Source organism: Apis cerana, linkage group LG11 (assembly GCF_029169275.1).
Source record: "Apis cerana isolate GH-2021 linkage group LG11, AcerK_1.0, whole genome shotgun sequence".
Taxonomy (NCBI): domain Eukaryota; kingdom Metazoa; phylum Arthropoda; class Insecta; order Hymenoptera; family Apidae; genus Apis; species Apis cerana.
This window is the reverse complement of record NC_083862.1, coordinates 8,828,096-8,848,307: the sequence shown is the minus strand read 5'-3', so window position 1 is coordinate 8,848,307 and position 20,212 is coordinate 8,828,096. Positions and strand designations below refer to the sequence as shown.

General features: G+C 28.1%; 1 protein-coding gene across 10 annotated transcripts in view; it reads right to left on the bottom strand.

Annotated features, from left to right (window-relative positions):
• The window catches only part of LOC107997743 (collagen alpha-1(XVIII) chain), a 324,989-nt gene that overhangs the window by 229,894 nt on the left and 74,883 nt on the right, over positions 1-20,212 (bottom strand). For all 10 annotated transcript variants that reach the window (XM_017056538.3, XM_062082618.1, XM_017056542.3 and 7 more), the window contains 2 exons: positions 14,224-14,495; positions 12,856-13,131 (listed from right to left, as the gene is read on the bottom strand). In XM_017056538.3, the coding sequence (XP_016912027.1) occupies positions 12,856-13,131; positions 14,224-14,495 (548 nt within the window). The remainder of the gene's footprint in view (positions 1-12,855; positions 13,132-14,223; positions 14,496-20,212) is intronic.

Genomic DNA, 20,212 nt, shown 5'->3' with positions numbered 1-20,212 from the left:
TCCAAGATTTTTGAACAAGAGTGTACGTCATATCGGCATATCCCGATACGGCTCTGGCACATTGATGTCGAGGCGTGCAGATTACTGTGCTGCATGAAATTAACCGTTGAAGAGCAACTACCTCATAGAAACTTTTCTACAAATAGAAATACCTGCGTTGCACGATGCTTCCTGGAAATGATCATTGTAATTTTCCATTCCCTTCGATCCTTCGTTTTCTCTCATTGTCGAATTCCTGTTTATCCGTTCTTTTTTTTTACAATTCGTGCTAAACTACTTTTCTTGTTTGCTCATGTTGAACAATTTGCATATATTTTATACGGATACATGGATTCGTGTGAATTTAATTTTTAAGGTTTTTTTTTTTTTTTTAAAGAACGTATTAAATTGATAGAAGAAAGAGATTGAGCACGTTCTTTGCTAACCAAATTTTAATTTTCTATATTATATTATATCATGAAATAATTTTCATTTAAAACCTGTATCTACATTATATAATATATGCATTTTATATTTATAAATTATTATGAAACTTTAATTTCTATTCTACATGTGAACCAATATCACGTGTATATAGTTGATATCTAATTAGGTCAAATCACAGTATTAAATGTATCAAGATAAAATATATTATATTAAATAAATATATTATATTATTTTGATGATTCTCACTTTTCCTATATTATTATTTACAGAACTTCGCAAGTGATAAAATAAATATACCTGATTACACACAATATTCTTAATTAAAAATCTATAAATATTTCACCATATTTTGCATCTTTAATTTTTATAAAAAGATAAATAGAATCAAATGGAGCAATCATAATTTTAAATATTGGATAAAATATATTTATATTTTTATATCTAAATAATCAAGAGCTTTCCATTTTAAAGAAATATTTCAATTAAGATTCGAAGAGAGAGATATCAAATACAAAGTTAATTGAAACCAAAATCAATACTGTAATATATTTTGATATTGGAGTGGAATAAAAAACAACTTGAAATCTAGTGATTTTTGACACATGAAAAATATTACAATGAAAAAACTTTTTACCATTTATTTCGATCTTCTATAACACCATGTGACACTCTATTTTATTGTATCATTCAATTGTCACCAAATGAATTTCACGTCAACTATTAATTCCAATTTTTTTTTTTCTATAAAAGCAAAAAACTGTGCTCAGTGGAATTTGTTCCCCATTGTTCAAAGATAAAATCCAGTTATACAAATCTAATTGCTTTCTCACATTTCGTTTTTTATTCAATTTCCATCGCAATTGGTAGAAACTTTCGTTATGTAGGATGTTTTAAAAATATATACTATCTCTATAACAAAAATAGTAAAAACGGATTTCAATTTTGCAATATTTTCTATAAATAACATAAAACTCTAATAAGTTAATAATAATACAAAAATAGTTTTTTGAATATTAATATTCGTACGTAATTTAAATAAATGAAAAAAAAATAATTATAAAAATTGAAGCCATTAGAGTTTAATTCATTGTCGATTTTATTTAACGAGAATTATTAATAAACGCTGTTTCAACCGAAATCGCGAAATATTTTCGTGGCGATACAACAGAAACGAATTAAAACGTTGCTTGGAGCATTTTCAAACTGCGCGCGTCAAGTGCGAAACAATTACAATCCGGTTAATTTTATTTCCTAAAATTTCAGCAACAACTGAAAAATATCCTGCAACGATATTGAAAAGCTGTGTTAAAAAATTTCATATTAAACTGCCATTTTACTTCTACTCGAGTACATCGTATCCTAAGGACATTTTCTATAATTGCTCTTCCATAGATGTTCTTATTTAATGATAAGTGGCATTTCTTCTCTAAGGTTGTCAAAATTAAGAAGAACAGTTGTGTGGATAATGATGTTGTATAAAAGTCACGTTGAAGCTTCGAGATTGAATCTTCAAACATTGTATAAAGTTTAAATCTTAAACGAATAATTTAATCTCAAAAAGTGAACTATAAGTCTCAAGTTTTCATAAACTTAAGCTTTATACGTTAAGGTTGAGCTTTTAAGATTGAATCTTGAAACTTCGAAGATTCGAGTTTTATATAACATTGATAGAGAATATATATATATATATAACTTAAAATAGATTTGTTGAAAGTGATATTAGAAAAATGAAAAATACCATATAACCATCTTTGTTGCCAAGTTGGTGGCGCATTCTACAAACAAATTTAATTACTAACGTATTTTATAAAACTTTATAGTTATTTGTTGTCGTGAAATATGAAATTTGATTTTTCTATTTTATTGTTTCCACTTCGCAGAACTAGGTATTGTTTTTAGATCCATCAGAAAATAAAATAGAAAGAAAAATATGATGAAATAAGAAAAAAAAGAAAAAGAAAGGAAATTTTTAAATTCATAATCTTTGTTGTATGAAATGAACAGTAGCTATTGTAATGTATCTAATTTTTATTACAAAAATGTACAATTTACTCTATTAATTCACACAAAGAACGTGAATTCTGTTTCGTTAAAAGGAATTTGTTCTGCCGGATATAAAAGTATGAAGGAAGCGAATACCGTTTTAAAAGAATGCCTTTAAATGGCTAATTTTATATAACGAAGCAATCTCTGTATCTCAATGTCTGTTCCATGGCCATAACAACGTTCATTAAAGACAGAATTAACAGATATGAAGAACAATCGGGAAAAAGAACATACCGGAATGTTCGTAAGTCAAAAATTTAAAATGATAATATCTAGAATTAATCAAATGTCTATTTTAATATTCATATTAAAATCTGTAAAACTATATACATGATTTATATTTTATATGCCATCTGAATACTCTAATAAACAAAAATACATATATATATATACATTATATTTAATATAAATTTTTAAATACTTCATCTTCTCTTCTAGAATTAAAGAATTGTTTCACCTTTGAATTCATACAAAATTACTTGACTTACAACACAACTTCTATATAAAAACATCACAACATATATTCGAATTAAACTCAAATAAATCAAAAATCTATAAATCATTCATCCAATCCTCGAATTGTAAATACAAATACAAAGAACCTCTGACTCACTATCAAAATTAAACTATTCATATATCCTTCTCTCCTGGAATCATCTTTCCACCATTCAATGCCTTTATAAGAATAAATCGTAATTTCTATAAACAAATATAAAAAATCCGGTCCAGTAAACAATGCAGAAAGAAATATAAAATATATATCACGAAATACAAAGATACTATCTTTCGAAATTCTAACTAACACGAGCGCAAAGAAACAGAATCATGTATAAACAAAAGGTGGAACTAAGGGCTCCTCTGACCCCGTTAATTTCGTGTGGAAGAAGCTCGTTTTCGATTTTCCTAAAGAAGAACACCGATACTGTGTGCCTCTCTCGAGGAAAAAGGAAGAAAGACGAGAAAATAATGTTTGGTCTGCTTTTATCCCACCGTACGTCCTCCTTGATGCTGATGGCGCATTTCGCATTCTGGCTTATGCCTCGCTACACCATGCACATCCACTTCATTCTCGTTATACCGATACATCCTGTTGTTCGTTCCACCTTCCCGGTTGTATATCCTTACGATATTAAAGAATAATACGAATGGTACACATCGGCCACGAATTAAATCTCATCGACTATCCTCGGGATTCTTGGAAAATATAGAATTTCTCTTTTCGAGATCACTTGACATTGGATTTCCGACATTAAGCTAGCATTAGAGAAATGAGAAACCTCTGAACGAAAATAGAATTTTTTCTTTTCTTTCTGAATGTGAATTTTGGAAAGACAGTGTCATCAATTTAATTTTAATTGAAATTTGATTTATAATGAAATGTGTTTTCTTGTGTTACAACTAAAGGTTTTATAAGAAGGAATAATATTGCACGTTTAATTGAGAGAATCATTGGAATGAAAATGAAATGAACTTCTTTTTTTTTTTTGATTTCAAGTCTAGAATATAACTTCTGTATCGTACTCTTAGAAAATTAACTTCGTTTTTTTAATAACTATGTATTTCGCGGAACAATGTTACCGGTTTCATTGATGCAGAACTGCAAATTACGCGGTACACATTTTCTTGCAATTAGCAGTTTCTGAATAATTCAGGCTGACACATTTACTAACGGCAAATGACATTTTAATACAATGCAATTAATTTCTTACAAACTTTTTCCATTACCATATTCGTTAGTTTTTGTCAACTTTTGCAAACAAAAATCTATAATTTTCCTGAAATTAATTAATGCAAATATCGATGAAAGTTGTTTCGCAAAATCGGTGGAAATTAAAGAATAAAAAGAAATAAACTTTTATATTTTAATTAAACATGATAATCAAATGGATTCAATAGATTCCAATAATTTATATTAATGTCTTAATGCTATATTTTATCGTTAAATTAAAATTAAATAAAAATAAAAATAACGCAACATAATAAAGTTTTAAATTATTTCGTTTAAATTACAACAAATCTGTTATTAAGAATCCTACTATCCAAATTTTCTGTGATTTCATTATCTAAACATTTTATCAAAATACCATGTTTCCTTTATTACTTTAATGTGAGGTTAGTATTGTATACTCTAGCACTTTATGGATAATAACATTCAAGAGAAAATATACGTATAAATATTCTAAATATTGTAATACAAAACGAGCGAAAATTACTTTATTATTATTATTATTCGCGAAGATATTTATATTTAACATAATAAAAATATTAATATATTTTAGCAATAAAAACTAAATTAGACATATATTCTAAATTACATTACAAACCTTTGCTATTTTGTTCATTTCTTTTAATATAGAATAATCTATTAATCAGAAAATTCTTTCAATTAAACATGCCCATTTAATTTGAAAATCCACTACAGTAAACGAAAAAAAAAATTTGTTAATAATTTACACATTTCAATAAACCTAGATTACTTATGAGCAGCATTGTACGAATGATCTTTTAAATATATAGCAATGCAATATGCAGTTTGCCTCGTTTCTATTTACGCGCACAGCAACCCTTGCGAAGTATCGGGCTATGAGTTATTTTACGTTTACCGTATAAAAGAGTCCCCATTAATACGTAATGCAAAATACGGATTAGATCCGGGAAGACTGAATACTGCATTATCCTCGAAACACGATGAACGTATTATAATATCGCTGTAAACGTAACCGCAACCGGTGTAAAATGCAAGCAGATGCGGGTGTACTCGCCACATTCTTACCTAACTTACGGCCCTTTTATGTAGATTCGATCGTAAATTAAAGACTGTTCCACCTTTCGCCGTTCAAGTAATTATATACGATATGTCTACGGTCCCTCTTCTATACGTTCGCCAATTTTTCAAGGAGCCTGCCTCTTCTTTGCACCCTCTGAACGATCGTTCGAAGAAATTCGACAATCTGTTTTTTACGTCTTATCATAGACGTACGTGTGAGATCAGTGGTTCTCAATCATTAGAAAATTACAACTATCTTTTAAAAAATCGCAAAATGTTTCTTTCAAATCGTCTCGAAAATATTCATTATAACTTCAAAGTTGGAAATTAACCCGAAATTTCTTTTTTTCAATTATTCCAGATTTTTCATGCTAGATCAATCCATGCTAATGATCATAATAAATAAACTACACATGTTTTTTTTTTATTTTAAAAAATAAAATTCTATCAAATTTCATCCTCGTAAACGTGCTTGTAAATTCTTCAGAAATTGTACTTGTTAAAAATTTAAATATATTGAACATTTTATAAACATCATTGTAAAATTAGATGTAAGAAAAACTAAGAAACGTTTTAAAAATAGAATTGCAAATTGCGTATATTCTCGACTTCAAAAATAAAACAAGAGAAAAAATTCAAATTGAAACAAGAAATCGATCGAATGTTTGGAAAAAGAAGTAAATATAATATATTTATTAGTTGAAGATATATGAACTACCAACAAACTTCTGTTGTTTCTTATATTTTTAGGTCAATAAATATAAATACGATATTGGAAAGATAGAAGAAAATTAAATTTTCTGGAAAAAACCGATCAAACGTTATGTTAATTGGTAATTCGTTAAAGAGCTACGTGTGACTCGAAATTAGGCCACAATATATAAATAAAAATATTATTTAAAGCAAGAGATTTCCTTGAAATGAAAGTAATCGAATAATTATGTGGATAATTTAATATTAAAACTCTCTGTGGAAAATTGTATTTTAAAATTATGAGGTCAGTTTTTCTCGAATGAGATTGAAAAAAATAAATTGTCCTTCTTCGAACGGCTTTTGGTAATCACGAACATGTAGAATTAACTTCATACATAAATAATCAGCAGAACAAGTAAAATAAGTCTTCGTTGTTTCGATAAAGTTTCACGTCATACGAGAATTTAATAATAATAATTATTATTATTATGTATCATTAATATTTCATGATCGATATTAACGATTTTCAATAAGTTTAAAATTATTATTTAAAATTTGTTAAAATTATATTAATCAAAGATTTATTTTATGAATTTTTTTAGAAAATAAAAAATACATATCGTTCTTAGATTTTCTAACATTTCAGATTGTGATAACATTTATAATTCTTTACCCGTAATTATTGCAAAATTTTCATTCCATTCTATAAAATCTTATAAATTCTTTAAACTATATAAATCCTATAAATTCATTATATATTTACCACTATAATATTTTATATTTCAAATTCAATAATTCTCGCTATATCCAGTTATTTTTAAATTATAATTAATTAAGGAATTGTTAGAATATTTCATTTTTAATATTCTAAAAAAATAATACATTCCAATCCTATTAAAATTTAATTAAATAAATCCACTTAAACATAAAAAGATATCTCAAAAAATTTCATTGTAATTATTCCAATATTTCAAACTTAACATTTAATTCAAATCATCATTTATTTTCACTTATCTCTTTATCATCTTCCAAAATTAGATGATCGAAAAACTTGAGAGCCCCTCGAATCGCTTCATCGATCGATCGAATCGAATCAACTTCATCGAATTGCGCAACTCGATCATTTTGACGAATTCGAGTCGAGTAAAACTAATATCGATTGAAACAACGGTGGAAGAAAATAAAGAAGGATTCGTACTGCATTCCATGTAAGAAAAATAATCGTTCGGAAAGAAAAGGTGAAAGAGATCGAGAAGAAAGAGAAGGACACTTGGATAAACGATGAATTGTTCAAATCTTTCAACTCGTCTTCGCCTTCTTTCGTGGCGTTCAACTTTTCTCGTTCGATTCTTAAATCGTCTTTGTGCCCCGACTCTGTGCGTTACTAGATAATGTATATCATACGTCTAAAGGAAGAATTATATTCCTAAAATCGAGAAGAAATCCGACGAATCTCTGACAGGCGTTCTTTTTGCAAAGTTGAAAGATTTAACTTTATCGAGATGGGTTTCAACGATTGTTCTTTGTTAAATTTTTGTAATATTCATGATATTTTGATAAATTTTTATTATATATCTGATTTAATATAAAAAAATGTTTATAATCTTCTTTTATCTCTATACCTAATCATCTATCCTATCTTAATATTTTTATATCTAATGAATTTAATTTAAAATGAATATAAAATACATTTATTACTTTTGCCATAAATAAAATTAATCTACCTAATCCAAGGATATCTCGTAACATTTATAACTCGCTGAAATTCGTTTATATTAATTTTGAAACGGCCAGAACTGAAACCAGATTATATTTAGAAGCCTGGATTAATCCCTACCATATTTATTTTTTCAAAAATTTCATAAAATCAAATCCTTGATAAAACTGACTTAAGTTCACCGTATACCGTCATCGTTCGTCATTCCATCAAATAAATCAGGAAATTTTAATTTGAAACTGATAGCAATAAATTCTGCGAATCGAATAATTTCTGGTGGATTCATGATCGAGCTACAATTAATGAAATTCTAATAACGAAAGCAAAAATTTCAAGTGTTTGTTGTTTGAGACAAACTCGGTAATTTGAGGACACTTTCCGATATATTAAATTTGTCTCGATAAATCCGATCCTTGTACAAACATTTTATCAATTTATGACCGTGTACCTCGTGAATTCATCTCATCGATAATAAATATCTTATAAAAATGCTAAATAAGTATGTCGCGAAGAATGCAATTTGCAGGAATTAGTGCTTCGAAAGAACGAAAGGGGGAAACATAGGTAAAGAAGAGATCGAAGAGAGAAAGAAGGAAAGTTTGTTATGAAGGAGCGGAGGAGATATTCGCTTCCTCAAAATTATTTTTCCATGTTTTGTGGCAGATAATTGATAATTTCAGTTATACACCACTAATATAAGTTCTATTATCGTATTAGGAAATTACTTTTGTTCTTTTTTTTTTTTTAACACGTTTAAAATGATTCCAATCAGCGAATGAAAATGCGAATGTAAAAATTTAATCGGCTGCAACGAAGATTATCAAATGCTCTCGGATTCCAATTTCCACCGATCGAGTGATATAATTCCATTAATAAAAGATATTCGGAATGTTATTCGGCTTTCCACCGGATGGAATCCTATTTTTCTGTTTTCACCCTTTGAAACAACGCGGAAAATCACCGAATCGGAAAATAAATTGTCAATCAAATTGTGCGCGTCAGATGAGACGAAATTCTGCTTAAATCGCCATTGTCGAATTAATTAGCCGATTAATCGTTCCAAATTATCACCCTTGCTTCGAGATGAAGATTAAACACACGAAAAATAAGTCTTTTGCAAAGTGGACATTGCTTTCGTCGGTTCAACGAGTCGGAATTAATTTGATTTCGATTGTATCTCGATATTTGAAATCTTTTTTTTTTCTTCTTTTTTTTACGTTGAACGACATGAAATGAACAACTTTTTTTTCAATATTTTAATATACAAAATATAATTAAATGATAATAAAAGATAAGATAATGATAATAAGATGATATGATACATCTATAATTTCCTTGAATTTCATAAATGATGATAAATTTTTCTACACATATAAAGGTAGAAAACATTCATCTATTGTATTATAATAATTCTAATTATTTCCTATTTTGACTAATTGGATATTAATTATTAAATTAAAATTATTTCGCAAATCGTAATTTTTATAATGAAATTATGAAATATTTTTTAATGTTAAAATTTTAAAAACTTGCGTGTGTACAGTAAAAATTCTCAAACTGAAAACAGGTCAAATATTTAACCGAAATACAATTAAAATATCAAATAAAATATCAGAGATACGAACATAAAATACTGGATATTAAAAAAAAATTAATTAATATATAAATAAAAATTATTAAATATATTAATTATTTAAATGAATATTTATCAATCTAAATAATTAATAAAAACAAATATCAAACTATTATGAAAAAACCAATACAAAATTTTAAAAATAATTTGCTTATTTCTAAAGCTTCAAAAATAAATCGATACATTTTCTTAATAATATCAATTATAAAAAAAATATTCGAGAAAGACACGAATGTAAAAAAAAACACACAAGAGATGCAGATCGGAATTAATATTCATTTGATAGCAATTACTATTCTTCCAGTTTAGTCATCACGTTGACCCGATTTTGAGACAATTTTACTTATCATCATACGATCAATCTCGTCACTCCAAATCGAGTTTGAACCGAGATTCCTCAAAACGATTTTTGTCAGCTAAAAATTGCTGCTACTATCTTATTTAAATTTTACTGAGAATTAGAAATATTCTACTTTCAATTATTTTTATATTGAACTATGATTATGATTGATTTGATTTTCTTTCATCTTTATGTTTTTTTACAAATTGCTATAATAAACATAATATTTAATCAAATAAAATAATACTTATATAATACAAAAATATAAATAATTTAAATAATCATTGTCACACATTATTGTTTAACCTGATATTATTGTTAAACCTGATTCTTTCACTGAATTTTAATATTTCATGATGACTTCTATTTATATTAAATTTTATTCGTCCAAAGTTAGAAACTATAACTGTTGTGCATTAAAATAATATTAACAACAATGTTTCACAAAAGTCGATAATATCTCTTCGGTCATTTTACACAGATTAAAACAGAAATATCGTTGATAACAGAAAGCATAACGATAATCGCGAGCAAATAACGAGAAATTATTCGATGCGAATATTAACAATATTTTGTAATATTGATTGATAACTTCGTCCTCGTTTCACATTATTCTTCCCTGTATCATTATCTCTATATATATAATTTTTCATTCTCATCGACCGTAATAATCTTTATAGCGAAGTAATAGTATTTTTCGTCATTTCGACTCCATGGAATGGAAAAGCTATATTTTTATTCTTACAAAATGAATAAAAATATTTAATTTATAAGTAGGTTAATCGCTTTGGGATAAAATTCGAATGTTCTACATACGATTCTACATATAAAGTGATTTATAATTGACGAAACTTGCATCAAAGCTGAATTCAATAACGAAAGACAATGGGAAAAAATTCGTATAAATATAAAATCGATACGATACCAATATGACGTTTTAATCGCTTTTCGGTTCGTTTTAATCTTTTTGCAAATCGAAGCTAATGAATTTCGATTCCTAGTTTGTATAAATTTCTTTTTATATTTGTATAGCTATTTTGATTTATGCTCAATATAAAAATTTAGAATATGTTGATGCTCTTTTTCATAATATGATCTTAAATACTTTTTTTCTTAAATATCAAAAAATTTTACTTTATCTTATAATTTTAATCTTAAATTAACAACTCTGCGTTTCAAGAGAAGAATACGTAATTGCATTAGATTTGCATTATACACCTAAAACTCAAAACTTACTGTCCATGAATGAAATATATTTCCACAATCCTCATTTTCCTCAATTTCAAAATTGAATATTAAACATATGGCTTATAATATGTAATACCAACTAACAAATTATTATAAAACTAAATAAAAAACTTAATAAAATTAATACTTCAAAATATATATACAAAAGAATAAATTAAAAAATTCATCGAAAATACCAAACTATCAAAACTGTTACCAAGTTTTCAATAAAAATTACTCAAGACGAAGATGAACTTTGAAAAAACATATGTTAATTAAAGCAATTAAAAACTAAAATGTAAAAGGAAAATAATAAAAAATGAAATCATAAAAAATAGAAAAACATAAATAGTAATTTTGCGGATTAATCGCGATAGCATAATTATCCACTAGCAAATAGTACGTTACTATATAATTATAACGAAATATTCCAACGCCCCACATTGCAATAATTATCATCAGTGGCTAATTAACAAAGAGCCGAAATAAATCATTGTCTCTACGTGTGCATATGGAAAATCCGAATGCATCGATATGAAAGCTAATTATTGTTAAACGACGACTTGAAACAGCAACCAGAAAGTCGATGTACTAGAAGGGATACGGTCTTAAAATTACAAATAATTATATCCGATTACTACGCGAAATTGTGATAAATGTTCTTAAGTTATTGCGATAATCGCTTAATACTTAACGCACATTGTGTGAAATTTCATAATTATGATTATTCGACTTGAAATTTAATTCAATGCTTTATTATGTGATTCTCTGTAACAATGTTTCTCAATCAAATTTCATGACATATAAATAAATATCAAGAATTTTATTGGTGTTTTACAACACGTGAAAATATTTAATATTTATTAATAATCATAAATAATCATTCGATGAACAAGAATCGATTTTACTTACTAAAGCTTGTTTCTATTAACTAAATCGAAATACTGATCTTTTGTTAACATTATAAATATTTTTATTTTTTCTAAATATTTCTTTTTTTTTGTCTTAAAAATTAAAATTCAACGTTAGCAAAAAGGATTGAGAAATATTGCTGCATAATGCAATTTTGTGAATTTTAAAAAGCTTAAATTATTTTGTATTTTTTGAAAAAGAAAAAATTAAACTTTAATAAAATACTACTTACCTTTTTCTACAATTATTCTTCTATTAAGGTATATATAAATATTACCTTTATTCAATGAAATCACATTTTTTATCTCATCTAACTTGTTTTTATAAACTAATGTAATATTAAATTTTTATTAACTCATACACATACATATATAGAGAAATATCTTACTTACACTTCTGTGACCATTGCATTTCGAGGTTAATCTGTAATCGTTGGCAAGTTGGACTCGACGAGACTGGAGAAACAAGTTTTAGTACTTTAGAACGGAACGGCTCTGAACGTTTCATCCGATCATCTTCGTCTTTTCACCAACTAAAAGTGGATGCAAGACGCTTCTCGAACTCGTTTGCTTCTAATGAAGTTGCTATTTTCACAGAATGTTTCTCGAACGAACTATTTTGTTCGAAGATGATAGCAATAGTTCGGAAAACAAAGTTGAATCTGTTTTCTTGTTTGTTAATTATAAACATCAATAATTAAATCGATAACAACTAATATAATCAATTGATCAAAATTTCCAAAATTTTAATCTATTAAAAAGAAAAATTAAAGCTGAAATTACTACACTTTTCTAAACTAATTTTTATTTGATCGATTAATTAAATATTTCCAATACTTAATTCATACAAAATTTTCTACCTATATTAAAATTGTAATTTTTAATAAAATACACGTTTTAAACTGCGTAATATATAGTACATAAAATTAGTAATTAGAAATTTGAAAATAATTATATAGAAAAATATATTAATTCAATAAAATTACCGTCTCAATTGTCGTTTTATACACTCGTTATCGTTAAACTCGAAACAGATTCAATTCGGTTCAGTGCCGTTCAAAAATTAATTTCAATAATAATTGACAATGTACTTACGTCGTACTTTTCTTGGATATGAGGTCCAGCTTGAGCGATGTACAACGTGCTGGCCGTGTCGAACACCAGTTCCAGAGGAATTCTTGTCACTCGTTGCCTGGCCATCTCGTGACAATTCAGGTACAAAGTGACATCCGTCGTTGATACTCTAATAACGATTTTAGACCATTTTCTCGACAACTTTGGCACCGTGAATTTCGCCACCTCTTCTGAATGCGAATGCAGATCGGAGTTGGTGTACACCAATGAGACATTTTGATTGGTGCCTGGTCCGTCCTATCGTGGAATGAAAATTACAAAAATTCGTACAATAAATAATAATAGATAAAATATTTAGATACTTATTACAAACTGATAATTCAAAAAATTTTGAAATAAATCTCGTGTTCTCCCAGATATCGAATTGATATTTAAAAAAATAAAAGAGACAAACATGTCCCACGAACGTGATACCAAAGATCCGGAAATTTTCCAATTTCGAATCAACAAACCAGAACTGGATTCGTCATAAAAAATTATCTCGAACTCGTTCTCGACTTCGAACAGGAAATACCAAGGGATTCGAAAGTCGAGCTGTTTTCCCGCGGTCTCTATCGATCCTCGCGGGGATCGTACACACTTCTCGAGACCGAAGGTGGCTGCTTTCGCTGCGAAACACGTATTCCTCGGTATTATCCGTGGAAAACGGTGCCGTGAGAGAACGTGAAAGATCTCAAAGAAATTTGAAGACCCGTAATGTAACAACGGCCTCGAAGGTATTAGGAAACATGAGGAAATTCCCTCCATCCGCCAATAGGAAAGCGTCGACTTAAAAGTCTCTATCGCGCCACTGCACTCGTTTCCTTGTAAATCGATCGATTTTAGTTGGAAATTTTTGCCGATTTTCCAATTACTTTTGTATTCAGTTTTATACCGTTCGCTTTTTTTTACTTTTTCCCTTTATTTTATTTCATAGTTTTATCGAGACGCGTTGGATAAAGGCGAATTTTTGAAAACGTTGAATGGATTTTTCAGTGTCGTTTATCAGGCGTATATTTTTGGATTTTTTACTGATTCCATTGTTTGAAACTTTTTATTACTGACGTGACGAAAACACGAATTCTTAATTTTAAACTATTTTAATGAAATTGAATTCTGAAGCAAACACTGACATTTTCAAACATCTTAATAATTATCTTATCATACTCTATATTTAGAAATTTCTATACTCCAAATTATCAAATCGTAATTGTATATTTTTACATATTTGTACAATTGAAATAAACTTCGTTATATTTTATCCATTCAGTCAAATATAACACACTGAAATATCGAAGCACAAAAATGATTATTTTTGAAAAAATTAATGACACGTGGAGTTACACTTACCGATATACGAATTCCTAATTGCACCACTGTCTCGAAGGGGTTCAAAACCGCGAAGAGATAACTGGTCCTGAAGGACATCGGTTTGAAAGTTGCCACAAGGGTGAACTCTGCTGGCAATTTTTCCGGCAGGTATAATCGATAGGGTTGTTTAACTTCGGATCCGGGTCGGAAACCAAAACTTGGAAATCCATCGAGACCATCGTCGATGTACAAATTATTGTCGTCCGTATCGACAGACGCCACGGCAGCCTCGAGTAAATCATAATTTATTTCTGAAACAAAAAGATTCGAGAAGAAGTGGTTAGAAGAATTTCTTCATTCGTTTCAGAAATATTAGCCGCCATTTTTGAAAATTGCAGTTAATATTTCAATGCCTAACGCTCTATTTTGCAAACATATTTTGGAACGTAAAAATATATTTGCAAACATTTATAATATTCGGGATAATTTAAATTTATACTATCGCATAAATGTTGAAAGTTGAATGTTGAATTATTAGAATGTAAAATGTAGAATTTTGTAGAAATGTAGAATGAGTTATTTTCGGAATAAAATTTTGTAGAAAACCAATAATCTCATTTTGTGAAAATGAAATTTGCATTGCAATAATTGCCTTCAACGATTGTAATGAAATAAATTAGATTTTGGATTGATTTTTTTTTGAAGTGATTTGTAATTTTTTATAAATATTCATAAATTATTTTACTGGTGGATATATATTGAAAGAAGATTGAAACATGATTAACGCAATTTATATCCATCAAGAATTTCACTTGTCTGTCTGTTTCAATTCAAATGAAAATTCAATGAGATAACTAAAATACAAGTATGTGTTTGCATCTCGTTTTCGTTTATTTCTATTTACCAACCTGTTCCACAAAATTGCAAACTTCCTTAAGTAAAAGAGGGTAAAAGATTCAGGGATTCGAGTTTCTGAAAGTATATAAAACTCTTTTCGTTAAGACGATTCAAGATCAACATCGCGAAAATGGACAAGTATTTGTGAAGAAAAAAAAAAAAATAAAATAAAACAAAAAATAACTATAAAAATCTCAAACATAATTAGAATTCTTTGAAAATTCTTTAAAAATAATTTACCATTCAATATTATTGTAGTTATCTTCTTAATTTTTTCGAACGTTAATAATTAACTAATACATCATCAATTTGTATCAAAAATTTTTTTTAAAAATAAAAAATAATAAGAATTTTATAAAATACTTTATTGGTGTATTCCAAATTGAAGTTAAAAAGATTAAAAAAAAAAAGTATAATTCACGAAAATTGAAATTCTTACGATGATCTTTTAAGCGATCAAAATTTTCCTTGAAAATTTCCTCCCAATCCATCAAAAATTTCAATAAAGCGTCAAGATTCTCATAGAATTCAGAAACTTTATTTTCTTAAAAAATAATATAAAAATATGTTCAAATATAATTAAATATTTCTTTATTGATCGTACAATTTTAATGATTTTGGTGCCTCTTAAACTTTTCTCAAAAATGTCCCGTCAATACAAAAATATAAAGAAAAATATGAATAATAGAATCTCGATTTTCTGGCCGAAAGATCACGAGTTCGATTTTCTTTCCCTGTTCTTGCTTAACTTAAAACGAGTTCCCCCTCTCTTCCGGAAACTTCAATTAATCCGAAGTAAGAAACGAGAAAACACTCGGTTACCCTTACATCGCCTCCCAGTTCCCAAATAGCAAGCCTCTAATTTGCATCCCCTGTTTCATGCAAATTGTTTAAACACAGTTCGAGCAACGCTTCGAATATCGCGGTGAACCGCGAATATTATTTAAACTCGATCGTTCCGCGAGCTTTGCTCAACCCTGGGGAGAGACTATAGTTAATTAAGAGCACACGGTTGAAAATGGACCGAGGAGAGAGGAGAGAAGGGGAGGGGGGATGAAAAATGCGAGGCGGCGAAAAGTGGTTGAAACTCGAGAAGAAGAACTTTAATTAATTCGTTGCGTGGAGACTTGGGGAGACTGCTTCTCGGGATTACCGGACGAAATCTTGATAAGGCAGGCCCTGTCCGATACGATTCGAGGCACGAGGAATTCTGAGTGGCTAACGCCCTTGAAACATCTTGTTTGGTCGGACTGATTCGAATTATTAAGCAGCTTAAATTACCTCGAGGTAAAGTTTAAAGTTCGGGTAACCGAGATCCTTTTTCGAAATTAGAATTGGTTTTGAAGTTATTCGAGGAGTGGAGGAACGAAGAAAGTGGAGATGAAGTGGAGGAACTCTACGATTTAGATAAAGTATTTTCGTTTTTAGGTAGATTTCGGTTTTATGAAGAAACAAGTGAACGTTTTTATTAAAAATATTTTACGTACGTTTGATTTTTAATAGATTTTCGTGTAAGACTGAAACTTGTTCAAAATTTTGATCAACAAATCATTGAATGTTTCTAATCTTAAAGAAAAGATTCGTACTTGACGATTATGTGCTTTTTAAAAAAAATCGGTTAAATGCAAATTATGTGAGTTTTATATGCTCTTTAAACTATTATAGCATAGTTTCGAGAAGTGATTATGACCATGCTTCTTTAATATATTGTATTACGACCTCATTTTAGCGCCATACGTCATACAGATTCGCGAAGCTCAATATACTGTGGTTCACCGCAGCTGAAAGCTCGCTTCGATAATCGATATTTATTGCCGAAATATGAGTCTATAAATCGCATTAAAAATCGTATGCTTAGCATTGTACTAGCTATAAAATTAGCGCAACTTTTCTTCTCTCGCGCGAATATTTTATATTATTTATGTTTCCCAAATAAATATCTTAAAAATAAATTATCACCATTAAACAAACCATACTATATTGACAACAGACAGATAAAATTGCAGTTTTTCTCGCAAAAATTATTATCTATCGTTATTTAAATACGTAATAGAATATTGAAAAACAATTGTCAAGAAGAATCTTAAATAAATCCTTTACTGCTTTAAATCTATTTCCAAGTTGATATGTTCTCCTGATACGTACAGAACGATTTTCAGGTTGCTTTTTTAGTCTTTCTCTTTATATTCCTTTAACTCGAGGTCTACGAACTTCGATGAGAGAGAATTTCGAATTCTAAACACGATTCTATTTCCTTGAAATTTCCTTCATCGATGAAGGCGCATCGAAGAATTTTAGAAAGCTCGACAGCGAGGATTTCAACGCCTGACAAATCTGATTCGGCGAATATATACGGAGACTTCAACGTCCGCATAAGAAATGGATGGATGGAAAGCTTCCTAGCGTGTATATTCTCCTAATATGCAACCACGTTTTACGCAGAAATTACAACAAAATGAGAGTCGCCAAAAGAGCTAATGATCAATCATGAGATAAAATGTTTCGCGCAATTTTGAATTAATGGAACAAACTGTATTATTAGTTGCAAACGATCGTTTTGTAAGATTCTTATAAGACGAGAAGTTTCTCGGTTATTCTTTTATTAAAGAGTTTCTCTGTGAATAATTATTTTTATCCAGGTGAAAAAGACATACGTATACTAAATAAATATTAGAATTTATATATATACATATATTAATAGTTAGTGAAATAATTTTATTTTATTAATTTATGTTATACAATTTTTTTATTTACATAATTTCTGTTTAATTAAATAAGAAATTAAGAGGAACGATAGATCTGTTGTCAAAGTATTGAAAAAAGTTTAAAGAAAGAAGTTATGAAGTATTATTTTATTTAAAGAAATTTTGATGCAAAAACGGATTATTATAAAGATAAAAATGAAAATTGTAAAAATAATTATTATTTACTTATAATTTGTTTATTTGACAGTCTTTCATCTTATAAATATTTCGTTAATTTTGATAATATATTGAAAAAAATTAAATAATCTTTGTAATATATAGAGATGTTAATCGAACTATCTTCGAAACAAGACTAAGAAAAAAATTATAAAATAAATATTTCAACCATAAAAAATAATAAATATATATTATAAGATTTCAACTATAAATTATATATAAATAATTCGATTGATCTGGTTTCATTCACCTACCAAAAAGCACTTCGAAAATATGTTTTTAAAAGAATTGTAAGTTTGTAACATGAACGTATGAAAAACATTATTGTTCCTATCCTAAAAAAAGAAAAAGTATATTTTGCTCAACCAAACCAATTTTTCGTTTAAAGATCCCTCTCATGAGACGATATAGCCGATCGAAAACCTTTCCTCTTTATTATGAAGATGTTACAATGAAATTCATTCTTTACGATCGAGAAATTGTTTTTCAATTTTCATAATGCCATAAATACGAAAGTAAATGATAGTGAACAATGAAATCTCCTAGATAGAATCGACAATGTATTGATTCTTGAAGAAAAGTAATAAATATAATGAATTTTGAATAATAAACTGTGCATTCTGAAAATTATTCTTGTAACAATTATAATTTTAATGTATTTAAAAAAAATGAAGTTGCAAATAGTGGATGAACAATTTATATTAATTCATAAAGTATATCTATATTTTAAAATTACTTTATTTGAAATTTTAATAATAATTTTAATAATTAATAAAACTATCATCGAAATATAAAATAAACAATAAAGAAATACTAAACTCTATCAATAGAAGTTTCCAATACATGATAAAAAAAAAACAGAGGAAAAAAAAAACAAGACTATATAATATAATAACGATATAGTTAGAATAAAAATCTCTATCTCGATATGGAACTAACTAATAATAAATCAAATATAATAATTAATAACTTTCTACATCAAATTTCTAACAATTCATTAATATTTTCTTACAACGATTATCTATTTACATCTTCAAATTAATCAAAACACCTTAAAAAAAATGAAATATAAAAATATCAAAAAAAAAGTATTAATACAACTTCACACAAAAGTTTCCAACTAATAAAAAAAAAAAAAGAAAAAAAAAGGAAGATTATGTAAAATAATAATGTAATATCAGATAAAACAATCTTACACAAAATTAATCAAATATTGACTTCTTTTGTTTCCTTAATCTACCAAAATGATTACAATATTCCTTTCAAATCAAATCTTTTACAACATCAATTAACATTTCTCTCCTCTGATAATCTACACTATCAAAATTAATCAAACAACTTTCAAAAAAAAGAAATACAGAACAAGTTAACTTAACAAAAATTTCCAACTAATAAAGAAAGAAAAAATAAAAGGGTAAAAGACAAGATCATGTAATACAATAACGATCAATGTCAGATAAGACGATCTTGACAAAAAGTTGAGAGCTTCAATTCCCTCTCGTGGATCAAACTCTTCTTCGAAAGCTTTCGCAATTTTCATAAGAAGGAAGAATTCTTTTAACCCGTGACAAGAATCGATTTCACGTATCCGTTTCACGGCTATTTTAATTCGTTCCAAATCCAGCACAGAAACGATACCGATCACTTGGTTCTAACAGAAGGCAAACGTTTACCTTCATTTTCACGGCTACTGATCCACGGTTCCGCTTCCGTTCGATTAAAAAACTCGTGCTGCAATTCTCCATGGAGATGATCGGCCAATTCGGCGCGTTCACGCGCGCGATGGATTGACACGGGATCGGCATCGAAACGATCGATTTCTGCAAACCGGGAATGCGAATCACTAGAAGAGGAACAATGCATTCGAAATCAACGATTGATCCTAAACCGTGGTGTAACCGGCTAATGAAGATAAATGGTGCATCCGGTTTTAACGCGATCTCACTGCTACGCTTTTGTAAATTTACGTTTGGCCTGTTGGTAAATCGCCCCGGGACTGGATTGTTTTTAGAGAGTGATTGTTTGTAGACTTATTACCCAATTAATATGTTGGCAATTTTTTAAATCAATGTATATAATTATATTATATATATAATTTTTATTAGAATAAAAAAATCCAAAGCAACTATAAATCTAAAGAGAAATATCACAATAAAGATATTGATTTGATAAATATATTGATCAATCGAAATTATAAATATAAATAAATA